This window comes from Carassius auratus, unplaced genomic scaffold (genome assembly GCF_003368295.1).
Source record: "Carassius auratus strain Wakin unplaced genomic scaffold, ASM336829v1 scaf_tig00214568, whole genome shotgun sequence".
NCBI lineage: Eukaryota > Metazoa > Chordata > Actinopteri > Cypriniformes > Cyprinidae > Carassius > Carassius auratus.
Genome location: NW_020527713.1, coordinates 58,097 through 85,000, shown reverse-complemented (window position 1 = coordinate 85,000; position 26,904 = coordinate 58,097). Strand labels below are relative to the sequence as shown.

The 26,904-nt window shown below is 35.4% G+C and overlaps 2 protein-coding genes across 3 annotated transcripts in view; both read left to right on the top strand.

Moving 5' to 3' along the window:
• The window catches only part of LOC113092321 (digestive organ expansion factor-like), a 6,151-nt gene extending 1,819 nt beyond the window's left edge, over positions 1-4,332 (top strand). For both annotated transcript variants that reach the window (XM_026257898.1, XM_026257899.1), the window contains 8 exons: positions 60-258; positions 334-527; positions 733-949; positions 1,194-1,396; positions 1,549-1,731; positions 2,140-2,249; positions 2,505-2,750; positions 3,232-4,332. In XM_026257898.1, the coding sequence (XP_026113683.1) occupies positions 60-258; positions 334-527; positions 733-949; positions 1,194-1,396; positions 1,549-1,731; positions 2,140-2,249; positions 2,505-2,750; positions 3,232-3,490 (1,611 nt within the window). In that variant the 3' untranslated portion in view covers positions 3,491-4,332. The remainder of the gene's footprint in view (positions 1-59; positions 259-333; positions 528-732; positions 950-1,193; positions 1,397-1,548; positions 1,732-2,139; positions 2,250-2,504; positions 2,751-3,231) is intronic.
• Positions 4,333-8,914: 4,582 nt separating this feature from the next.
• The window catches only part of LOC113092327 (synaptotagmin-14-like), a 34,509-nt gene continuing 16,519 nt past the window's right edge, over positions 8,915-26,904 (top strand). Inside the window, exons 1-2 of the mRNA XM_026257905.1 lie at positions 8,915-8,948; positions 22,306-22,353. Of these exons, the coding sequence (XP_026113690.1) occupies positions 8,936-8,948; positions 22,306-22,353 (61 nt within the window). The 5' untranslated portion in view covers positions 8,915-8,935. The remainder of the gene's footprint in view (positions 8,949-22,305; positions 22,354-26,904) is intronic.

The following is a 26,904-nucleotide window of genomic DNA, read 5'->3' as shown; positions in this document are numbered from 1 at the left end:
CAAAAGTCTTATTGACCACAAAAAGGTGTGAAATTTTACAATTCTTCCTCACCCGTCAGTGGCCGAAGCTGGGCACTCTGCAGTGTACGTGTCCACTGGAACGTTTCCCAGCCGTGGGGCAGCCCTCTTCTGCCCCGTTTCCAACCATCCACAAAACCCTGGAGGCAAATTGGTGCTTGTTAAACAAGTCCTTTGCACCTGAGGGAGGCGATGTGAACGATATTACAGAGCTGCAGAAGGAATTGCTTGGGCTCATGGGTATGTCAACAAAATTAAAACAATTTTGCTATCACTTTTTTCACTATCCTCATCTCCTTTATTTTGATTTTGCAGGTACTTACAGGGATGTGCATTTTACAAACAGCTCTCCCTTGAGGGAGGCCAAGGAAGTGCGGAGTGCATACTGTCTTCATGTGCTAAACCATGTGTTAAAGGCAAACACTCGTGTGCTAAGAAATAATGCCAAGTTGAAGGAAACTAAAGATGTGAATGAGGAGTTTCGGGACCAGGGCATTACTAGACCAAAGGTACCCATGTCTTCATAGGAGTACAGTGTTTTTTTTTGTTTGTTTTTTTTTTAATACTGCATCGGTTAATTTTTAATCAGTTTGTCCTGTACTTGATGTTAAACATAAATATGTTATCAAATTATTTTAAATGTTTCATTCATTTATCTGTATTCTCTTGATTACAACAAGAATAAGAGTGCTGAATTAATTCTCCCTTTTTTAGGTTTTGATTCTGGTGCCATTCAGAGATGGAGTGCTGCGAGTGGTCCAGACCTTCATAACGCTTTTAGAGCCCAAAGGCAAGAAGATGGATGTCAGTAACAAGAAGAGGTTCAAGGAAGAGTATGGAGAGGAGCCTGGTGAAAGTCCGCCCAAACTGCAAAGACCTGATGACTACCATGCAATCTTTTCTGGAAATACAGATGACCATTTCAGGATAGGTACAGTAAAGTTTTTCCTATTAATTGAAATCCTTAAATGATAATATGTGATGCACGTTAATGTTTGAATACTGAAATGCTTAAAGCTGTGACTACATATTGGGTTAGAGTTAAACCAGACAATGATAATAGATTGTTTCAAGCCCTTTGGTTCTCCTAGTTTAGGCAGTTAAATTTTACACCTTTGAATTTTTATAAATTTTTTTATTGTGCCTGATTTCTATTTTTCGCTGTCTGTGGGCAGGTGTGTCTATCATGAAACGCAGTATGCGTCTCTATTCTCCCTTCTACTCTTCTGACATCATCATTGCATCTCCGCTGGGTCTGCGCACAGTTCTTGGTACCGACGGTGAGAAAAAGAGAGACTTTGACTTCCTGTCCTCCATCGAACTTCTGATTGTGGACCAGGCAGATGTGTTCCTCATGCAAAACTGGGAACACTTGCTGGTGGGTTTCAGTTGTCCAAAGGTTCTTTTAGAACACTTTAGTTTAAATTCGAATGATAGATTTTAAATTGAATAGCACAGTGTTCTTGGTGTAATAAATTATAATGTAGACATATTTCTGTGTATAAATGGCCATTTTCCGTTGTGTTGCAGCATGTGTTGAAGTGTTTGAATCTGCAGCCGCTGGACTCTCATGGTGTGGATTTCTCTCGTGTGCGCATGTGGAACCTGAACAACTGGGCGGCGAATTATAGACAGACGCTGGTGTTCAGTGCCATACAAGAGCCTCAGATCACCAACATCCTTACCAAACACTCCCACAACTACAGGGGTCAGGTACACAACCAAACGCCCTGAGAACTGATCAGATTGTGAAGTATTTGTATTTTGGTCTTAAGGGAGTGTTTTATGGTCATGTTTAACTAACATATTGACAATATAAACCTTTTTACAATAGATGTTCAAAGGTTTTGTGTCAGTAGATTGTTTTTAAATCTTAAAAGAAATTAATTCTTTTATTCAGCAAGAATGCATTAAGTTGATCAAAAGTTTATTGTAAGTTTATTTCATTTATTGTAAATAAATGCTGTTCTTTTGGACTTTCTATAAATTTCTAAAAATACTAAAGAAAAAAAAGTGTCACATTTTCCACAAGAATAAAAATTCTGTTTTAAACGAAATTAATTACGCCGACTTTTGAAGGTAGTTTAAGTTTACAGATACTACTGTCCATCTTTCCTTCAGGTGTGCAGTAAAACTATTCCAAAGGTGGGCTCAATCTGTCAGGTTCTGGTGCAGTTGCCACATGTGTTCCAGATGTTTCACTCTGACAGCTTCATGGACCAGGATGCCAGGTAACAGATGCCTGCTGTTTTACATTCTGAACACTAGAGAGCAGCAGCATTCAGTCTGCACAGAGAAACCTCTGAGAGAAAGTATTTATGATTGACTATGAAATTATTTTGCAGTAAAATAATTATCTCAAACTCATATTAGAAAGCGAGTAAGATGCAACGTTATTTTAAAGAACTGTATTCAGATGACCGCATATGGTCAGATTATAATGTTTATTAATTATTTGCAAGTATTTAAACAGTATTATCCTTTAGGTTCCAGTTCTTTGTGGATAAGATCCTGCCCCAGTACAGAGACTCTGTCATGTCCCACACTTTCATCTATGTGCCATCGTATTTTGATTTTGTTCGCCTGCGCAACTACCTGAAGAAGGAAGACGTGAGTTTCGCTAGTGTCAGCGAGTACTCGCAGAGATCAGAGGTGTCTCGAGCACGACATTACTTCCAGAAAGGAGAAAAACAGTTTATGCTCTTCTCTGAGAGATTCCACTTCTACAAGAGGTGTGTGTTTTATAAACGTATTATTGTCAGTTGTATACTTTCTTTACACTACTGTTCAAAAGTTTGGGTTCGGTCAGATTTTATGCATTAGTAATTTAATGCTTTTGTTCAACAAGCATGCATTAAAGTGATCAGAAGTAACAAAGACGTTTATAATGTTGCAAAGAAAATAAAAATACTGAAGGATCATGTGAGACTGAAGACAGGAGTAATGGTTTCTGATAATTCAGCTCTGCCTTGACAGGAATAAATGCAACATTTTAAGCATAAAAATTTAAGCATAAGAGCTTTTTTTACTATATTTTTATCAAATAATTGCAGCCTTTTTTCAAAAGCATCAAATAAATCTTACAGACGCCAAGCTTTTCAACAGTACTCTAAAAAAAATGATGCAGACCAATAAAAATAAAAACACTTAAATTAAAAAAATTTTCAGTATAAGTTTGAATTTTTACAAGTTCTTAATTCTCTTTTCTCTCAGATACACTATAAAGGGCATCCATAACCTGATCTTCTACGGGTTGCCTACGTACCCTCACTTCTACAGTGAGGTGTGTAATATGCTTCAGGCTGGTGTCAGAGAGGGTGGTGGTTCTGTCAGCTTCACCTGCACAGCCCTTTACTCCCGATATGACATGCATCGTCTGGCTGCTATCACTGGGGTCGACCGCGCCGCTCAGATGCTCCAGTCCAAAAAATCAGTGCACCTTTTCATCACAGGGGAGGAGAAAAACACATGACCTTGACAAGCGTGTAACATTTTCAACCTCTCAGACAAAGAAAGTAATCTGTGTTTGTGGTAATGGACACTCCTTCAAATATACAATATACAGCTCAAGTCATCTACAAATAAAATTCAGTCATTTGACTAAATGTTATGATCTTGTTTGCATGTCTTTTTGTGTTCTTTTTTTAATGTAGTCACAGCCCATGTCTTTTTTTTTTTTTTTTTTTTCATAATTACTTTCAGAAGGTTTACAGGGCTCCACAAAAAGGATGAGAAGTTCTGACCAGTTGAAGTGTCACCTGTCTTGTCAAAAAAGTGTTACAATGTCACTATATCTTACATTGATCATGAACGTGTTTTAAATTGTAACATCCAATAACTAAACTTTTTGTTTATTGAATATTGTTGTAAAGTGTGTTGAGCAACTAATGCATCTATATGTGCTCTTCAAGAGATTTTAGGATTTAATCTCCTTTAAAGTTAATGTTAAATTATGGCATAAATTAAAAATAGTTAAATACCAAATATCACAAAAATAATACAAATAAATGCATCATTCATTCAATTATGAAAACAAATATTTATTGTAGTTGTGGGGCCACTTAAAAATCTACTGGTAAGCAGAAAAAAATTCTTAGTTGAGCTACCTTCACTGTTCAGTGTAGTAAATACACACAAGCTTTTAACAATGTAGTAATCACTGCTTGTTATTGTGACTTATTAAATGACATGAGCAAGAGTTAACTTCTAATGATCACGCTGGAAATGACTAATTCATCTAATTACCTCCCAATGTGACAGTTCTGTATGAAGTGGAACGTTTGCCAATTTGGATTAAAGTCCTATTGTCTCAAACTCCCCAGTGATCAGATGCACTTCTGTTTTTTGCTTTCTTTTTTCTTGCTCTGTTTCGCTGTCAGTTGGAAAATGGAGCTGCTGTTTCACACACAGATACACACTCTCACTCTCTCTCTTTCAGATGTGAACTCTATTGCTCTGTAGCTGGTACAAGTATACACTGGCTTGTCATAAATAATGAAAGAAATGAGTGTGTGAGTTGCTTGGCCAAGGCCAGCATCTGACTGTATCAAATATAACCATTGATCCATCCAACAAATCTCCTTCCAGTTTTTTTCCATGAGCACACAATCCTGCTGCGCTGCCTTTTGAATCCTCTCTAAACTCCATTGGGATTCCTCTGCTGACCTCTGTACGCTCATGCAGTGATGCCACAAAACATTTCTGCTGAGCTTGCATATTAGTATCATCTGTATCATTTTAGAGCTACAGAAACTGAGGAACTGTCTAAATAATCTCTCATATGCATTGTTGAAAGGATCTGAGGAATTGCTCTGTGCAGCTGTTTCATTGAGTGGTGTGTTATGAAATATTAATCAGACCTGGAGTTTAGCTGAGGCAGTGTATTGCTGCAAACATGCTAGAGATGATCATGTTTGTATGTGTGATGCCTACCTCTACATCTGAGCCCCATTTTCTGTATTACAGAGTTTTTGGCTTGATCACAGATGTTTGAGCTTTTTAAAATATACAAATATAATGAAAAAAAATTTGCACAAGATCTTCATGTAATCACATCCATCTTAATAATTTTATTCCTCTAGTTATGGTGCAGCGTCAGTAGCATTTTTAATATTAATGTTAACTAAATATTTGTTGTCTGTGATTTTGATCAGGCTTGTTTGTGTGAGAAGGAATAGATGACCAGTGAGTGAAGGTGACCTTTTTTCTTAATTATGCACTCGTTTTTTTTTTTTTTCTCCATTTGTTTGAAACACCCCATCACTTTAAAGTCAATGCCAAACTATGGCATCTTTCTACTGTGTGTCCAGTCTCTCATGTGTTTATTGGAGTCTGGGTAGTCTGTTGCCTTGGAAACCCTGGCAACACAAATCTAGTGTGTGTGTGTTTTGGGAGAGAGTGAGAGCTCTGAACTGTGTTTGGAGATCTGGCCATAAGATAGTAACAGGTATCAGGAGCACCTTTTCTTTTCACTTGTACTTGGATTGGGACTTTTAATCACATGTTTCATCCTGCATTTTACAACAGTTCTCATTGGCCAAACGCCATTTCAAGAACACTGATGTAACAATGCAACATCATCATATTATTCCCACCGCTTATTGTATCAAGGCAAGGCTATAAAGTTTATTTATATAGCACATTTCGTACACAATAAAGGAAAATAATCATGAATAAAAATAAAACAAGCAATTTAAAAACTTTAAAAATGATTAAAAAAAATATTTAAAATGAATTTAAAACGTTTAAATTGCCATAAAATACAGTGAATACATAAAACAGTGCAATCAACTAAAACTATTAAAATATTTTTGTTAATTGAAATAAAGTAATATAACGGAAATATATAATAGAGGGAAAAAAATAAATAAATACTTAGATTACTAAAAATTAAATAAGGCTAAATAGAAATAAAAAAAAACTAATAAAAGTGACAGAAGCATATTACTAAACAATCTAAAATTACAATGGATAAAAAAAAAACATTCTTTCGGAAACACTGCTACTGTGTTTTTCTAGGAAATGTGCGTCATTAGAGGAGCAAAAATCCACAAAGTTACTGGCAGTGTCTAAAATACTAGTTGCTCAATATTAACTACTTGTCAATGGAAATATTGCATAAAATATTATTTTGGTCTGAATATATGATACCCCTGGTTTGCTGGCTCTGTCTTCTGATAGGTTATCGTTTTCCCAGAAGAACTTGAGCAGCTTGTCTCACAGACATGATTAGGACATATCCTTTCCCTGTTTATAAGCTTTTCTGTCCCCCCCAAAAAGGTAAAGATCGGTTTTTTCTTACAGTCAAAACGTACATATAAGGTTGTGAACATACATTCAAGTTTATTTCAAGACAAGATGCTTAGCTGTTCACCTCATCTCTCTCAAAGAAAAGACCAAAGAGTTGTATTGATTTGTCTCAGGCCAACTCAATCTTCCTCTTTATCTCTTCCTGAAACTGAAAGGGTTAATAGATGTCTGAGTGTTTCTATGACAACGATGACACTGATGAGCACAACCATTTGGAAGCGGCTCTCAAATCACAATCCAAAAATAACCACACACAAAACAAACCTAAAGAAATGGCAAGGGAGGAAGAGGAGGTCAGTTATTGATAGAGAAAATTCTGCCCAGACGTCCAAACCACCCCAGTCAGATAACCTCTCACACAGACTGCAACCCAAATGCTAGTTTCATACTAAAATATACCATGATTGTTGTTTGCTTGCAGCTGGGCATTCCTTAATGCAGAAATAAGACAGATGCATTCAAATTTACTCTCAAAATGTAAAAAAAAAACTCAATTACCTTGTTCTTGCCTACATTTTTTTCCATTGATTTTGTGTGTTGGGATCATTGTCCATTTTCGCAGTTAGCCGGTGGAGGGGTGTCTGCGTGTCCTCACATTTGCTCTGCCTATTATTAACAATCAAATAGAGAATAAACAGAGAGATGTGAGCAGTCAAAACCCATTATCACAATTTACACCCAGAAAGAAAGAGGGATGAGAATTATTTAGTCATTCTTAATTGTCAGTGACATTTCTGTGATGTTATGGCTTTGGGAATTGGAGTAGATGACCTTGTACATGTAATTAAACCTCAGTTCCCACCAGCGCCAGTTAACACTGAAAATGTTTTTGTTACTGAATGTGAAATTAAAATAAAATAAAAGATTGATGGGCTCCATTGTGCAGACACAGAAGAGGATGGGAAATGATAGAGTAGATGGAGAGAGACTGTTGAGAGACTGTTATTTCTAGCATGATGGCACGTGCTTGTGTTTTTAACCAGAACAATGGGTGCATGGCAACAGCGGGTAACCATGGCGACTTTTAAAGCAGCCAGATGGGATTTTAATAACATTGCCAATACTGTCAGATTCACATCTGATGAAGTCCTTATTGGTATCTCAGACACACTATGTTTTTCTTTTGACACTCTGAAAAGACAAAGCTGATTTCCCAAATGTATTTCTCTTGCTCTCCCTTTCATCGTTCCTCCTGTAAGTTCTCTGAATGGCTTCTGATACTTACAGAAATCTAATGGCATCCCAGTTGACAGGAAATGCACAAGCACTTCTCTCAGAACAGAGTTGAAAGCAAAGACAGAGAGATCCCAGTTTACAACAAGTAAAGCAATTGCTGTTGCAGAACACTGTCTCACAAACTGGACATGGTTATAATCATATAATCATATTAAAAGGGAAAAAGCAAAATATGAATTTTGCTCAGTAATATCTCTTAATTACATACATGGACATACAGAGGCTGTTTTGAGGGTATGAGTAGCTGTACATTTAATTGCGTTTGAATACAGATGCTTTCTAAATTTCACTGTCATTAGGCAGGATGCCTGCTGTTTGGATATTAATTTTGTAAAATCCCAGGAGAGCTTGATAGAAATGTGGGATCTAAATGATCATTGCTAATATTTGTTGCAATTCATATTTGATCTTTGCAGTCCTAAAATCACAATATGTCCTGTCCAAACAAAACAGCTGATTAAAAATGTTAGAAAATTTGAAATAACACTAATATTCCTCTTAATACATGGCTACTTACCAAATAAACTAACAAATTGGCATGTAATTTTTTTTTTAAATCAGAATCAAGTATTTCAGAGAGTCAGTATGATGTTTCTGAAACTGTACACTTTAGCTAAACAACGAACTACCAAAATGTCAATATAGCTCTAACTTGGATCTGTCCAATTTTTTATGTTATGAGGACCCAGAAATACCTAATGCATTTATTGTATTGTAATAGCCTTTGAAGATGATATGGCAATAAATTTAAAGGAATGGTTTACCCAAAAATTAACTGGAGGAGGAAGTGTTGAGAGTATGAATTATTTAAACTGAAGCAATGCAGTTAAAAATGTCATGATGATGGATATTACAAACAGCTTTTCACTTCACAAGACATTAATTGATGGTCGAGTGAATTATTTGTGGATTATTGTGTTTTTATCAGCTGTTTGGGCTCTCATTCTGACAGCACCCATTCACTACAGAGGATGCACTGGTGAGCAAGTTATTGCAAAATTTCTCCATATCTGTTCCAATGAAGAAATATAAATAAATAATCTCAACTACAGCCTGGATAGCCTGAGGGTGAGTACATTTTCAGCAAATTTCCTTTTTTTATTCATTTATTTGCTTTATTTGGGGGGGGGGTGGCCTATTTAGTTTTGGTCTTTTGAGTGCCGTCTTGTAATTCATCCCACCCTTAAACATTATTATTTGAAAATAGTAAATCAGGATCATGCTAAGAGGCACAGCAGGAATCCAGTGTAGACTTTTCTGTCATCCCAGAATATACCATCTGATGCGTGTCCCCCTCTCCTCCCCCGCGCACTGGAGCGGTCGCCCACCCCGTCTTAAATACGCGCCATGGTTTAGTCCAGACCAGAACATCATGGCGATAGATGGTAAGTAGGCAAATAGAGCTCTCCTCTTCTCTCAAACTCACTTCTCTATCCAAAGCACATCGCTGTACGTGAAGTGGTTAAATGTGACTATTTTCCCATTCAACGTGGTATAGAGTGTTTTGGTGTTAAAGGGATGTTGATGGGAAAGTTTGTGTGTTGTAGTGTGGATTGGAGTGATCGTGGTGCTGAAAGAACAGCTCCCGTCTGCCAACTCCATCAGTCAAGTCTCCTCGCCGTTACTTTCTCTGAATATTTGGTTTCTTCCACTATAGTGCGAGAGAACCGGCGCTATCAGCAGGTGCCCGTAGCTTCGTTAAGGAAATCCATTGGTTTCACTTCACAGTTTGGGGAGTGTGCCGCCGTCGGTGTTGAATTCGAGGCTCTTTTAAAGCCAGTATTCAATCTTTGAGTTTTGTTTTGCGACATTCCTACAGGTTGCGCGAAGAGTCGCGCGAGGTCTATTTAGCTGAGATTTTCTTGTTTGGGGATTACGGTGCTCTTTATCTTTGTTCTTAAGCATTTGTGCCCGTTTTCATAGACGTTTATTGTTCATTTCATTGAGTTAACTGTTTGCAGCTACTATTTCTGATTTGCCTTCACATCGATTCAAATAGTAGCTATGTGCTGGTTTTTGAATATGCTGTTTATATTATAAATGTAGGTGGTGTGTATATCAGTTGGCTCAAGTTTATCAATATGTTAGTTTGTATGTAAAGAGTAGTTACATCTATGTGACTGGATTATGATTGTGTATAAAAGGCTTGCTTCTTTTTTTATTGACCATGACTCTAAACCAGTACCAACACACCCACACACACAGCCTCCACATGAGAAGAGGGTTCTTACTGAATGTGCAGTGTGCATTTGAAATGTGCTGTTTGAGAGAGATTAGTAATATTCTCAAATGATTTTATAATTTTGAACTGCATGCACATTAACTATATATACTGTATATATATATATATATATATATATATATATATATATATATATATATATATATATATATATATATATATATATATACACATACATACATACATACATACATCATATATATATATATATATATATATATATATATATATATATATATATATATATATATATATTATTATTTTATTTTTACTGATTTGGCTAGCAAAATGGGCTATCAGGTGAAATGGGACTAATAAGCTTTATGATTAATTACCTAATTATTGTGTTATTATATGTAATTATTTCATTGAATGAAATTGCTCTAAATGTGTTATTGTAGTATCTAAATTGCAGCAAACATGTTTGCTATCAATATAAAATTGCTTTCCCATTTTTGCTGATAATCTGTCCCACTTAACATGGAGAAATATCAGCACACATAAATTATTATTATTATTATTATTATTATTATTATTATTTTACTTTTGTTATAGTACAGCTGAAAGTATACAGCTTTTATCAGTGCTTCTTCGATAATCAATTTTGCATCATTCACCCTAAAGGAAAACAATGTTTGACAATGAATTCTGAATTTCACTAATGACAGCTCCTAAATTATGCTTTTGTCTTCATTATTGTATGATCTTAGATGTATAATGTCATATCTTGACCTTACAGATATTAATGCTTGTAATCAATAATAAACAATGCCCCAAGCTAACTACACTGCAGAATCCAGTGTTTCTTTACTTTTGCCAGAAATCTGCAAGAATCTGAAAAAGGGAAAGTCAATCTTAATATTTAATAGAAATGTGGATATGTCATGTAGATCCCCGATAACCTGTAAAGCTTACGAGCTCTGGTTATTCTACTTTACACTGCAGGTCAGTTAAATATTTACATATTTAACAAATATTTACAGCATTTCACTGGAGTTCTGCACAGAATAAAACCTCAAATCATGTTAGCATAACAAAAGAGCTGCACATTAAGCAGGATGTGGATTGCTTATAGGGAAGAATAGGATGAAAAAAAGAGGCTGTTGAGTATTTGTTTAACTGTTATCACTTGAGTGAAGTGTATTCCCCCTGAAAGAGCTCCTGCTTTTGCTGCTTTTGGTGTGGTTGTGAGATACATCTTCTGAATGAGTGTATTGTGATATGTTTACTTTACTTTTGTAGATAAATGCTGTAAGGACAGCTTGATGGCCAGCATGATGGATTTTGAAAACATGGTGCATTAATTTCACGTCACTTGCAGCCTTTTGTTTCATATGAAGGACAAATTTGGAATGATTACGGCGAAGTAATTCAGCCATAGCTAAAAGAAGGCACTCTATAATCAGCACTGACAGGTACATTTCAAACTCTGATGGATCTCTGTAATGGATGACCTTTAAAGCTCTCAAATGCTACTTACATGCAATGATTAAGGTGCAGTGAGTTGTGTTAAAGTTGTTTTTATTTAATGTAGAGGTGGATAAGTCTTACGGTTCACCAGTGAATAGTCTCATCGGTCAGTTGGCTCACCATTAGTATGTTGCTTCCTTTTACCGGCAAATGAGAAAATGAGTTAATCAAAATCTGAAAGAGCTGTTTACAAGAGGTGTTATTCCAGAGCATTGGAGGCAACATACCCTCAGCTTCATAAGCTCCATTGCTAATCACATTAAATAGCTGCCATTTCCTGTTCAACACAAAATTATTAAAATGTGTGCATGTTAAGAGTGTCTTTGGTGTCTTTTCTCTGCAGAGGTTTGTGGTGGTTCTCTCTTCTTCTTTGCTATTTTACCTGTTTCTAAATGTTTAGTCAAAATAAATGATGCACTGGTTGGTTAAACACTGGTTTAAGATTTAGAAACTAGTGTAGAATCAGTAAAAATATTCTGTTTTCCATTTTGTTCCCTTGACATTTTGATAATAACAGCCCTTGTGTTCCACGACTTAAAATAGCCATAAGAGTTTCGGGTGACATGAAGATGGATTATGACCTGTGGAAAATGCAAATCGATTGACTGGATCGAATTTACACACTTTAATTTTTTCATATTTTACTCTACCATTTGACAGTTTGGTAAATATAGTGTATTTTTCCCAATAATAATATATTTTATATTTATATATTTTATATTAATATATTTAAATATTATATTTATATATGTCATTTATTCCTGTGATGGCAAAGCTGAATTTTCAGCAGCTGTTATTCCACTCATTCATTGTCACATGTACCTTTAAAAATCATTATAATATGCTGATCTGGTGTTCATGAAAAATGTAGTAGTATTATTATTAAAGGTGAAAACAGTTGTGCTGCTTAATATTTCGTGGAAAACTTGATACATTCTTTTCAGGTTTCTTCAATTAATATTTTGATGAAAGTTCAAAATACTGATACTTTCATGAAAGTTCAAAAGAGCAGCAATTAGAGTGGTTATAAAAAAAAAAACTGACCCACCTTTAAAATAATTACATTTTGTAGCTTTGCAGCCTGAATTGAAGATGGACAAAGTTTTTGTTTTATCCAGCTTCTTTTAATCAGTGTAACTCATTAAATCCAAATGAAAGATATAATAACAAAAAGCCAATTTGACTTTCAACTGTGATCAGCTGTGGTAATTTTTCATTTCATTTATTCAACTGTGGCAAGAAACTGTCAAAAATTATTTGGGTTTAAAGTTGTGGACATGCATTTATATATATTTTTCTTCTACTTCTTTTTTATCTGCAGTAATCATTTATCTTAATTGCCAGTTACCAAAGGGACAAATAGTTTTATGGAAGTTGCATTCAAAATTAACTTGGCTCAATTTTTTGAGGGTGCAAGTTTAATGGTTATACTGAATAAATCTCTAATTCCAAACAGACTGTTTAATATCTTTAATTTCTCTCTCTTTCTCTGGTTCTTTCCTGCTGCCCATGGGATGTTGATTTCTTTCCTTGGCCAACTGTGGTTTATCCCAAAGAGAATATCACACACTGGATTTCTGAAAATGAAGTACACGTTATGATTAGCATTTTTTGTTTCACATTTTGCAACACTGTTTGAATTAATCAAAAAGTAATGCAAATTTAAAAACTGATAAGACTTGCCTGTTCTCTGCCTCTAGACTAACATTTACATGCAAACCCACACAGTCTTTAGGGGCATTTTGTACATGAAATTAGCTGCATCAGCTGTGGTGCAGTTCTCAAGAGTCTGACTTCTGCAGAGTCTGTTTTCATGACTCAGATCAGTGCAGACAGATCATAAACCTGATCCAATGCAAAGTCTGAATGAAGAGTGTGAAGTAGATGAAGTCCCAGCAGATTCCAGTCACCAAAACACACACAGAGCCCCATTCCCTCACCCAACAGCAGCAGAGGACTCCAGAGAGTAAAGGTGCAGGGCCGTAGTTGCTGTGTAGTGTTGGTCTACTGGGCGCTTGTGAAGAAGAAAGCAACCAAGATACTTAAATGAGTTTCTTTTTCTATTTTTTTCCCTACTGTTTTCCCATTAGGTGGATTAGTTAAAGCCACTCACAGATTAAAAGATTCAATCGTGTCCATGAAAACAAATGGACTTTAATCAGTGTTATTTTAATTTCTGTTCTTGATATCTGATTTAAAACTCTTCAAAGGACTGTAAGTAGCCTGGGGGAGTTTGTAGAGAGGAGGCGTATGCCAGCAAACAGAATCTTCTAATTGGTTTGGGACTTCAGATTTAGTGCAGATTTTAAGACTTTTTTTGCAAATGCCCATTAGCTTTTATGTGTCTTGACTTCAATTGCTTCTCTCTCCCTCTCCCTAGAGGATGAGAAAGAGAGAGAGTGAGTGAGTAAGAAAGAAAGGGGGAGAAATGTAGGATGTAGTGAATTTGATCTCCCTTAGAGGGCTAAACTGTTAATTGCAGCGTTGTGGGTCAGACAGGTAATGTGTGTGCAAGAGAGAGAGAGAGAGAGAGAGAGACTCTAGGGCAAAGTTGTCTTTTCGCTGTCTGGCTGTCAGTCTGGGTCACAGTTAGTCAAGACAGCTACATATAACTGATACTGGAACTCTCAACCCAACACTACAAAACTGAAAGAGATAAAATTGTGCAAAGAAACATAGTTTTGATATTTGGACCAACATTGCTTTTATACAACAGTGTAATAAGTTAATGAGTTAACTTCTGTGTTTAGTTTGATCAATTCATTAATTCATTATGTTTTAATAATTAATCGTTAATAAATACAATTCATAATTTTGTGATACACAAATTAAATTATGTCCAAACAAAGCCAGAAAAAATCATTGTGTGTCTCATTCAAAGAGACTCTTGCCTGCTTTGTTTCTGGTGTGTTTGAACAAATCAGTTTGGTGAGTGATTCAATGGCACACTTATAATGTCAGTTACAGTATTTGTTTTGTTCATGAATGAGTTGTTTTTTCTGAACTAATCAATTGTTGGGTTGATAATAAATGGACTCTCTCATAATAAAGAGAGGAGGTGAGGAGAGACCCCTGATATGATTGTAAAGTGCTTTGGGTCTACAGTACTACATAATAAAAGCACTATGTGAATGCCTCATTTATTCATTCATTAAGATGAGAGAGTCATTTGGTGTAATGCTGTAACCACACTACTAATGGACACAGAAAAGGACAAACAGAGTAATATAAACAGTGGAAAGTCGCAGTGCTATTAGACTGTATATAAGCACTCCTGAACCATCTAGGATATCAAAGCGATTCAGACAATTTAAGATTCGATCAGAATAGTGTTAAAACAACACAAAGAGTCAAATTCCACAGAGGCCCAGGATAAAAAGATGTTGACCATAAATCTGCCCAAGATTCTGGCACCCCAAGTCTAACTAACTAACTAACAGCTTTGAATAGCATACAGTTTAAAACAAAGAACCCTTAAGAACCCCAAGATTAATGGTCGAAGAGACAACACATCATGATCATCACAAGTAAAACCGTGAGGAAATCCTATAGTTTAAGACTTCCTTCATTTTTCTACATCCTTACATTCACAGAATCACTGTCTTTTACACACACACACACACGCACACACACACATATATATACATATTGTCTAAATTACACTCTGCGATGTGATTTACGTATTAGGAGGAGAAATGTAGACCTCAAACACCTCAAACTAAGAAAATGTCTAACTGGTAAAGACACCAATTGGGATGCATCTAAAGGCTGAGTTTAAAAACCCAGGACACAATCAAATTTTGCCACGGCTTTTTTGCCTTCAAGTTCTTCAAGCACTTTCCCAGCATGCTCTAGCTTGCATGCCAGCTGCTTCTACAATCATGAAGAGATAAGCCATCTAGTCTCGTCACACTCTTATTTTCTATCTTTTTAAGTTTCTTTTCCATTGAGAGTTTTGTTTCATTTTGCCACAAACCTGTGACTCCTGTAACCTTATCTGTGCCCACCACCAAAACCTCAACCAGCCCACAACTCTGCACCATTCTTCAGCCAAAGCCCAACGATTAGTTCTCCAAGATGTCACTCCGGAAGATTATTAGTAGACCTCCAGTGAATTAAACCCATTTCTACAATGACGCCACAATGAAAATCATGATAAAGGCAACACAAGTAAACCTCCAGATTCTAGCTCAACTGGAGCATTTAATATAATTAAATTTATTAGCCTCATTGAGGAACTCAATGCAAAACTTAATCAAATGATTGATGGTTGTTCAGGTCTATGAAACTGCGTATATTGCTGTAAACTTGGGATTTCACATTTCTTAAACTCATTCTTTCTGCAAGTTGTGTGAATGTGTGAGTACATGTGTTTGTGTCAGATTAGTTTAGTTTTGTCCAATAAAGTCTTATTTATATTGAAAAGAGAAGTATATTGTGTTTTGTTTTGTGTTTTACCTGCTGATCTTGTTGATGTGCTAATAAATGTTTTCACTATACTTTGGAGATTAATATCCAATATCCAATGTTATATGACCCATTCAATTGACCATTGGCCAATTCAGTTCAGCAGTAAAACAGTGATTCTGTCCAAATTCCCTAGAAATATCATAATTAATTCCCTTTGAGGTAAATATACCTGTTTCCCTCACTACCAACATAAGTGTGGCTCAAGACATTTAAAGTGAAGTCACTTTGGATAATCGCTTTAGCTAAAATAGTGAATTTCTCAACCAAATCTATAGGGTGATTTTTCTCTTTACTATCCCATTTTGCTTCAGATTAAATTAAAACAGAAAAGTGCCAGACAAAAGCACAGATGACCCATATGCTTATGGCAGTTTCTAATATCTTTCTTTGAAAGCTGTGATCACTTTGGAAAGTGTGTTTTGGAAGGGTGCTAATTGTACCTATGAATCAAGCTCTAATGATTCTTTAATGGAGTTGGCAGAGGTTTTAACTGTTGCCTGATGGAGTTGGATCATATTAAATCACGCTATTCAACACTCAGCCCTCATCATTCCATTGTGCATGTGTTTAGCAAATTTTTTACCAAGCATTTACTTTTGCTAGATTTGAAGATGATTAATAACATGTAAATGGCCTAAAACAAATCTTTAGTTGCATTTTAAAAAAATTATATAAATAATTTTCTGTCTTGAAAAGCTATGTCAAAGATTATTCTTTTCTTAAACCATTGATAATAATGGCTCAGCATGTTCACCACACATGCAACACTAAACCCTGGAAATAATGTACGTAGCATCACATTCCCAGAATCAATAGACTTTTGCCTTTATTGAAATCCAAACTTACATGTGATGATCACTCTGTTATTAGTTGTGAAAATTTAGGGTTTGGTATTCATGTCAGAGGTGAATTTATTCTTAATTTAGTATATAATGGGCTCTGCTTCATTTTTGGGGCGGAGTGCAAATAAATAAATAAATAAAAATATGGTAATGAGTATTGTGAGGTTCTATGGCATTAAGTTTGTCCAGTGTCTAAACTAAACTAAATCTAATATAAATAGAGAAACATGTTACAGCTGTGGCTACAGATGAAACAACACCCATATACTGTACCCACTCATCCCTAACATATAACTAAGAGTAATGCATAAAATGCCTCTGCCAGATCAAAGAAATAACCCACAAACACATTGAAAAGACTAATTTCAAAAGAGCTTCAGTTGTCAGTCATCAACCCCATAATGGGATACTGGAAAATCACAGGTTTTTCTGTTCCTCAGTGGCATTTTCACTAAATCCCCTCTGGTGAGTTGCTTCGGTGTGCTGTTGTTTTTGAAGCCAAAGCGGATTTGTGTGTAAATCTGTCAGTCTGTGAGGATAAGATGCTGTTTTTAAAGAGAGTGAGAGATGGTGAAAATAGCATAGACAAAATTTGGAACTGTTAAACCCAGGCAGGAAGGATTCTCCATACAGATAGAATGATGCAGATAAAGTGGTATGCAAAGTATACTTGGATTTCTACCCTGGGCTATAGTATGAATTGGTATGGAGGTCTTTGTTAGTATTTAAGTTTCTACTTAGTACCAGTATTTAGTTATATATTTGTGTGAGTATTTATAGTACTCATGTGCTTAATTCTCTTACTGAGCTGGGACACATTTTTAAATGTATTATGATGGCAAAATATTAGTAGAGAATACTGAAGAAACACTTTTTGAATGAAAATAACTTTGTTCTGTTTACTTCTTCACTTTTGGCATTTCATAACATTTCATAAATTGTATTACAACATCTGTATTATTCTGAAATTTCTGAAAACCAACTGTGTATATCTTGTAGTTTAATGCAAGTATTTTTGTTAATATCAATTGATTTTATTATGCTATACCATGTCCATGTCCTTTGGTGGATCCATTGTGCTTTGCAAAGTTTGACATGACTTTACTTCAGAAAGCGTGATCTCCAGATCCAAGGGCGCTTCTTTTCCCTTTCTCTCTCTTTTGTTTTTCCTCATTCTAGGGTTTAAACACTAAATAGAGGGAAATATCTGTATAAAACTGGGACGGCCTTCTATAAATACAAAACAACCCTGTCTAAGAAGGATGTATGAAAGAAAGAGAGAGGAAAGATGTACTTAGGGTTTGGCCATGCAACCTCACCTTGGCTTAGATACTTACTTTATTTACAGACTTGGCATCAATCAAACAGTTTAAATGGTCGACTTGCAGTTTATTCTGACCATGAACCTTCCAGTTAAATGGGGAAAAGGCTCTTTAACTTATTAGTTAAAAAAATAATAATAACCTTGCTTTTTCAGTTGACATTATACATAATGTATAAATCCTAAATGTATAATTTAAACTTTTGAAGTCCAAATATCCAGTTAAAAGTAATAAATCAATGTTCAGATATCTGTGCCATATTATGTGCAATGTGCTTTAGATGGTCCCTAAACATTGTGCTGAATCTAAACTGCAGATGAAGGGATTGAAACAGGAACTCTTGCTAGGATATCCTAAATTATGTGAGTTCAACTTCAGTTCAACTTGATGGAAGTTACTGCATATTTAGCAGAGCTGTTAGATCTTAATTTGATTTTAATTTGCTCTCTACACCATATGGCTCTGAAACCACACTGGCTGTGTGACAAAAGACCATGTCAGTATAGCTCTCATAAAGATCTCTCTCTCTCTCTCTCTCTCTTTCTCTCTCTCTCTTTCTTTCTCAATCACACACTCACTCACTCACTCACACACTCACTCACTCTCTGCAGGCTAGTTTTGTGTTAAAGGATTCCATTTAAATATATGAACGTTCAGCTGTTGGTCATTTTACACACAGCTGTGGGTAACACTTTAGAATAAGGTTCCATTAGTTAATGTTAGTTAACTACTTTCGTTAACATGAACTAAGCAAGAACAATCCTTCTACAGCATTTATAAGTCTTAGTTCATGTTAATTTCAACATTTGCTAATGCATTATTTAAATCAAAAGTTGTGCTTGTTAACATTAGTTAATGCACTGTGAATTACCATGAACTAACAATGAATAACTGTATTTTCATTAACTAACATTAACGAAGGTGAATAAATACAGTAATAAATGTATTATTCATTGTTTGTTCATGTTAATTAATACATTAACTAACATTAACTAATGGAACCTTATTCTAAAGTGTTACCCAGCTGTGTGATGTATAATTACAGCGTTTGATAGAGCCAAAACCCTTTGTGCCAATGTCCAAAATTAAACTGGTGTTTAAAGGGGTCATAGGACGTAGCTGAAAAGAACATTATGCTGTGTATTTGGTGTAATACAATGTGTTTATGCAGTTAAAAACACATTATTTTCCACATTATGTACATTATTCTTGCTCCTCTACGCCCCGCCTTTCTGAAATGTGTCGATTTTTAAAAGCTGATCAGTCTGAAAAGCGAGGTGTGCTCTGATTGGCCAGCTATTCAGTGTGTTGTGATTGGCTGAATACCTCAAGCGTGTGACAGAAATGTTTCCCCTTAACATATGATGCCGTCTCCTGGCACGAGGAAACGAAACCAATAAAATCCATTAAAAATGAGGCCTTTGTTGCATCCAGTGGGAACATAATTACTGATTATAATGACTTGTACTGTGTTTTTACGCGTTGCATTGCGTATCGCGCCGCGTAAACATAAAACCATGTCTGCATTTGTGATCATCACAACATGGCAGCGGCAACAATAATACTACAGCGAGATTAAAAGTTATGCCTTCTTTCTTTGCATGAACATTTGGGCGGTGTTATGCAAATCTTCCCACACATTGATGTAGACATGTGGGGGTGTGTTAAAATAAGGCGTTTAGGAGGGCGTGGATGAGTCTTTACTTTTATAAAGAATATCTCTTTGGATTTGAGACTTTAGTCTTTGCCACTTTACAGATTGTCTTTATGCAACAAAAGCTTGCAACACTCAAAACCTGAAATCGCATCATTTGACCCCTTTTAAGTGTCTTACTTTTTTTATCACTGTAGGTGATGAAGATCAGTCATTGAGCAGTGATCAAGCTTCATTACCATGGAAAGATTCACATTGTGAAATTTAGTCTTAGATGTAATTCTACCATGAATAGACTCTTGATTAGACAGATGTCTAGGGTTTCAGTTGTGTTACAGGTTGACAGCACACATTAAGAATGCATAAACTGACATCCTTGGCTGCTTCCATCTCTCTCCTCCAGAATGACCTTTAATCACCTTCTCACAAACAAACTGAAATTACAACCCCCCACAGGATAAAGGCCAACGCTCAGCCAGAATCAAAGTCTCCCTTTTTTCAAATGTTATCATATTTAATGCAAAAATAACAAGCTATTACTCAATTGTAACATTGAAACTCACAGTTTCTGTAAATCTGCTTTAAAACACTATATATTGTGAAGCACTATACAGATATACTTGAGTAGATTTTTCTAAGGTCACTAAATACTTCCACTGAATGTGGTTTAAAAGAGAAGTATAGAAAACCAAAACGACCTCTTGGGTTACATAAAGCTCTTGGCAGTGCAGAGATGCTCATTCCGGACTCCAAGGGTTCTCAAACTGAAGTACCATACAATCTGTTGTTCACTGTTAGTTTGAGGAGCATTTGAATTAAAATAGGTTCAAATGGATCCATTTTGTCTATGAAGGTTTGAGTAATAAAGGGCAATGTCATCCAGTAATCACAGTAATAATATTATTCATTTATTTATTTTACATTTTGGAAAATATAAATATTAATATATTATTACTGTGTCTCTCACAGAGAGACTGCATTTTATGATAAAAAATAAATTACAGAAAAAAATATATGAAATATTGTTACAAATTTAAATGTACAGTACTGTTTTCTTTTTTGTATATTTAAATCATTCAATATGCTTATTTGTTTCCCCAAAAATATTTCATATTAATTTAAATGCTCAACAGTTGTGCTGCCTAATAAACTGATTAAAATTTTTTTCAAGATTCTTTGATTAATAGAAAGTTCAAAATAACAGTTTTTTCAATCTGATGTAATCCATTTCATTGCTAAATAAATTTCTTTCTTTATGAATTTCTGAATCTTTCAAAAAACTAAATATCACACTGACTCCAAACAATTTTTCACCAACTGACTATATCATTGGTCAACATCATTTGTTTTCGTCATTATTAATGCTAATTCTCATCACACAGACAGAGTCGAGATATTCTACCCCATGTTTAAACTGAATGCTTAGCTCTGGTGTGGGGTATCACTACACTTAGTCCCAGGTTTAAATCCAACCACTGTCAACTGCCTACTTACATCTTATGCAGACCATCATGGGCTAGTCTTACGCTGTACATAATGGAAACTCTTTTTGGCTGCTTTCTATTGCATGAGTGTGGGTTTCAGCTTTAAAGACGTTTCTGACCTGAACCGTCGCAGCAAACACCCGATCACGGCTGCAATGTGTAAAGTGAACCGTTCTACTGAGGTGATGTTTGAGTTTTAACCGCACAGAGATCCCTGTTTGAATTCTTTACCTTTGAAAGGTTATTTAGCAGGGCATAGATTAAAGACTTACAGTAAGTTGTTCTTGCTAAAGTTAGATACTAGCACATTGGAACGTTGTCTGAGAAGGTTGATACCAAAATTTGTTGTGCTATTTGGGCATACTGAATTTTTTTAAAATGCTGTAAGTATTAAGATATTAAAATAATCAGTGTAAAGGGCCCTCAATGTAAAAAAAAAAAGTTTTATTATAATTTTTATATTATTAGTTTTATTATATTTATATTATAAATATATACTTAATATATAAGTATAAGATTAAAGACTCTGTATGTCTTTTATATTTATATAATTGAATATAGTCACACGTTTTTGACAAATTTTTCTCCAGATATCAGCATTTTAGGTGCCTGTTTTTGCTGTATTCCACCAATTAAATTAGTTCCAAACTGTTTTTCACCCCGGAGCAACCGTAGACGGTATAAAAACAGGAAGCAACACATATGACGGCGTTTTCTTATAGAATGAATCAGTTTTTTTAACGAACGATTCAGTGACTCACTCATTAAAACAGTCAAATGTTTAATTCCTGAATGAATCTACCTTTTAAATGAATAGATTCAAAAAGTATCACATACTTTAAAACTTTTCCTCAAGTAATATTCTAAATGGTGACTTTAATTTCTACCAAAGACATTTTGGGGTAAGATATATCTACTTTTACTTAAGTGTGGCTTTATGCACCACTGATTTTTAATTGGCTATTCTATTTTAAATTGCATAGTTGCTTGAATTTAGTTTTAACTGAAAATAACAGCACTGATTCAATGTGTCAATTATCAACACAAACATTGTTCTCTTGTGTCAAAGTTTACATTGTTTCTTTGAAATCCATTCCATGCCTTCTTAATGCCCAGTGTTTTGTCAATGTGATAAAGTCTTCAAATCTCATTTGCATCAGTTTTAAGTGTGTGTCTGTTTCTGTGAGTTTGTGTCCCTGTTTAATGTGTTGTTGCATGTGTGTACTGTTTGTCATATAATGTTGCTTTGTTTCTGCAGGTGGAGAACGGAATTGTGGAGTACATGAGCTTATCTGTATCAGAAAAGGTAAGCGGCCAGTTTAAACATAAAATAGTTGCCATCTGTGCTGTACTGCTGCTTTGAACCCAGATTTTTTTAAGCTTTCCATACTGAAAGAGACTGTTTTGATCACCGCTCATGCCTTTCCATGTCTGTCTTTCTTCTAAATGTTTATATGTCAGTATTTCATCTTCAGTGCACTTTCCTTTTGTATCTGTTGTTGGTGGTTTGATTGATTCTTTAATTACCCTTAATTTATTAATTACCTTAATTACAAGGAAAGAAGGAAGGTTTAAAGTGTGTATTAAATAAAGACAATTTATATGATAAATATTTTTATTGTGCACGAGAGAGAAACTAGATTTACTGAAGGCTTTTAGTGGATGAGACATTAGACATTTTATTTGATAGTCCTGCTGTTCCTGAGTTCCTCAGGGGTTTGTCCAGCTGTCTTGTTTGTTTTCCTCTGGCTGGCTTGTTTAGTGAGAGCTCAGTCTCAGCAGATTTAACATCATTAGTGAGGATCTGCGGTCCCAGTGTAATAAAGTCTCGTGGTCCAGGTGGTCCATGAGTGCTGGGTCTCTGCCGGAGCTGTTCCTGAGGCTGAACCCATCAGTACTGATTACTCTATTTAGACATGACTCTTCACACCAGTGTCCAGCGATTTAGTTTTTAGTGAAAGAGAAGATTTTTCTATCCAAGTCTAAATGCCAAGGTCACATCTGTGTTGTCAGAATTTTTTGATAAAGAAATGGAGATTCCATTATGTTTTTTTTAAACTAATTTAATTGTATCATTTCACAGTTAGGCTATCCAAGAACACTTTCAGAAGATGGGTTTTCATCACCTGTGTGTGTGTGTGTGTGTGTGTGTGTGTGTGTGTGTGTGTGTGTGTGTTAGTTTGGACACTCCTCAGGCAACATCTGTTCACTGTCAGTCAAACCCCTAGGTGTTTGTTGACAGGACAATGCTGCTGCAGCTAATGCTAGTTTCATAGCTGTGATGAGTGTTGGAAAGTAACAGACTAAAGTTGTGATGCTACAAACCTAAAAACAATTTTTAGCGGTTTGGTTTAGTTGATTTAGAGTAGCTTTTCCAGCGACAAGCTACTGTACTTTTTCCAACCAGTAGCATTATAGCACGACAAATTGCCCCATCGTTGTTTTCAGCTTTACAACCATGTGAAACTCAAAAAATGTCCTCCTTCTCTGATATGAAGTTTTGGGAAGTCAGATTCATTTTGGTGAATCAGTTATTTTAAATGTACCAGTTAAATAAATGATTTACCAATTTATTGGAGTTCCTATAGTTTTGGCATGATGCAGTATAATATATATATATATATATTTTTTTTTTTTTTACAATAATATTACAGAATAGATAGTATACATTGTATTGCACATAATAATATCTTGCTGTTGTTTCATATTCAAATTACAATAGTGTTTACGTTCTGTTTATACGCTTTGATTTCTTAAACTGTACATGGTTAATCACTATGTCAAATTATCCTGTTTTAAAAAGAATATTAAATCACCTCAAACTGCTTTTTTATAGCTACTGTAGTAAGCTACAGATTATTCGTAGCTTAAAGTAAACTGTACAGGTAAAAGAAGGACAGAGATAAATATGACAGTTTGGTATGAGAATGACAAACAGTGGCATGAAAGAAGAAAAAGAGGAACGGTTCTGCAGAAATGAAACTGTTTTATAATGAAAACACTTTAAGATTAAACAGACTAATGTTAAACCCTGCAGGCCCATCACTTGATGATGTTTTAATGTTCTTCAAAAGCAGAGCTGTTTATGAGGACTATACAATCTGGTAATGGAGGTGCTGCCTGCTTCTCTATTCAAGTATGACTAGACATTATGTGTGTTTTTGCTGCATCATTTAGCAGTCATATATGTTTGTGTTTCATTATATCTCTCTATGAGTGTACACAGAGCTCATGTCCATGTGTGTGTGTGTGTGAGGGTGTTATGACTGAGGGCGTGCATGTGGGCCTCTATGAGCACTTGTGGTCTGCTGTTATGTGGGAGTTTACAACAGTGTGCAATGTTTTTGTAAGTGTTTGTGTCTGTAGTATTTTGTAATTCAGAGGTGGCTAAGAATCCTGACATGCTTTTACCTGTTTCTATGACAACAGAATCATTTAACAATATCCAAGAAGAATGCAATTTCTTGCTATAATAGTGTGATAATAATGTTTACCATTAAAGGTGCACTAAGACAGTTATTTGAATCCTTGTTACACGCAAACTATCTCTGATATGTCATATTAAAGAACTAACTAGTGTATGCATTGTTCAAAACATTTATTTGAGGTGGATTTATTTATGGTAGATGTTGTCACTGTGGGTTTGTTTTTAGGGTATTTAAAGGGTTAGATTTGGTGTCATTTTCAGTTTTTCTCATCCCTGGCCTGCTTTACTCCAGATGCACCTGTTCTGTCCAGCTGTGTTTTTCTCTGGCCCAGATTCTGTCCTGGCTCAGGTGATTTTCTGTCTGATAATGACCTGGATTTACATCAGAAAATGCAGTTCTGAGATGTGCAACAGGTGTGCAGCAATTTTTTTCTTCACCCCACTGATTTGCAGTTCCTCTGACTTAAAAGGATACTGTGTTGTATTGTAGCTGGATTTATGTAGTCAAAATCATTTATGCTGGTCTAATAAAACACTGTTAAATCATATTGTTACTGTTATGAACAGTTTTTAAATCATTTTGAATAGTTCACCGAAAAATGTAAATTGTTTATTATTGACTTTATCATGTAAAAGAAATTATAAAAAATTACAAAAAAAGGTTAAAAAGTCAAGAGTCAAAAAGTGTTTATTGCCAAGTATGTTGACACATACAATTATTTGTATTTATTTTTTTGTGACAGAAGCTTCCAATACACAGAGACAACAACATAGAGATAATAAAAATATGAATAAAATACACATAAAAATAGAAAGAAATTGTGTGTATACAGCTGTGTACTGGTTTTCGGTGCTCTGTAGTGCTGATCAGATGGCAAAAGTTCAAGAAGGCTTGGGTGTGAGGGATCCAGAGTGATTTTCTGAGCCCTTTTCCTCAGGATGCATGCAATTCCTGAAGTTTGAGTGGGTTGTTAATATTGCACCAGACAGCCAGCTGTTCCTGGATGAGGCAGATGACTGAAGTGTCATCTGGAAACTTAGGGGAGCTTGACTAAGGGGACAGTAGAAGTGCAGTCATTGGTGTAAGGAGAAGAGCAGTGGGGAGAGGACACATCCCTGAGGGGTGCCAGTGCTGATGGTGTGGTTGTTTGACATGCATTTCCCCAGTCTCACTAGCTGTTGCCTACAGTGTATATAGAAACGAATTACCCCTCTTTAAAATAATCACAGTTTGTTGCTTTGCAGCCTGAAATGTAGATGAACTCAGTTTTTACATTTTTAAAATTCAATTTCTGACATGTTGTTGGTGTTATAAAAGCACTGTATAAAACAAAAACTGTATCCGTCTTCATTTCAGACAGTAAAGCAAAAAAAAAAAGTATTATTATCAAGGGGGGTGATTTTTTTCTATCCACTATATCAGAATGCTGGTGATCCATTGACAACTAGAAACAGAGAGCTGGTTTAGTTTGGACTTGAGGAGTGTTGGGATGATGGTGTTGAAGAGCGAACTGAAGTCCACAAACAAGATCCTCCCATAAGTCCTGGGTTTGTCCAGATACTGCAGGATGAAGTGCAATCCCATGTTCAACACTTCATCCACAGACCTGAAAGAAAACTCCAGGGGGTCCAGTAGAGGTCCAGTTATGTCCAGTACCACTCAGCAAGGATGCATTAAATTGATCAGTTACAATTCACATTAAAGACATTTACACCAAACCAGCATATTAGAATGATTCGTAAAAGAATCAGGTGACACTGAAGAACATTTCCATACTTTTGAATGGTATTGTATATAATATTTACTTTTATATACTAATTATTATTTAAAGCAATAAGGTCTCCATTCATTTTAATTGCATGGAAAGCAGCAAACTACGGAAGTTCTAAGCGGCCATGCATTACAATTTTTTTTCCTTTTTGTTTTCTCGTTATAACGACTTAATTTTCTCGTTATCTCGACATAACGAAAGTCGTTTTCTCGTTATAACGACTTATTTTTCTCGTTACCTCGACATAACGAAAGTTTGTTTTCTCGTTATAACGACATGACAGTTTTACTGTTGCTATAGTAACAAACTCAACTTTGACAGCATCTGATGGACAGCCATGCAGGCGCTCTTACTGTAGCCTATATTTCAGTTTTCAAGCTTCTGTTTGAAAAGAGCGTCCATGTGTACGTGTAGTGTGTGTGTGTGTAGAAAAAAACGATTACATTATAGAACAAAACTGAATTAAATTAGCCTATGGATTTTACATATACATCACATTTCTCATCAATATGGTTAACAATAAAGATTAGTAATAAGCAAAAGAAGCACATCAGCCTGCATCGTTAAATCCCGTCCTACTGTAGATAAACAGAATACAGTGATGTCAACCTTGGTTTTGATAAGCAGTTATTTTATGACACAGAACGCGTTGGTGAAA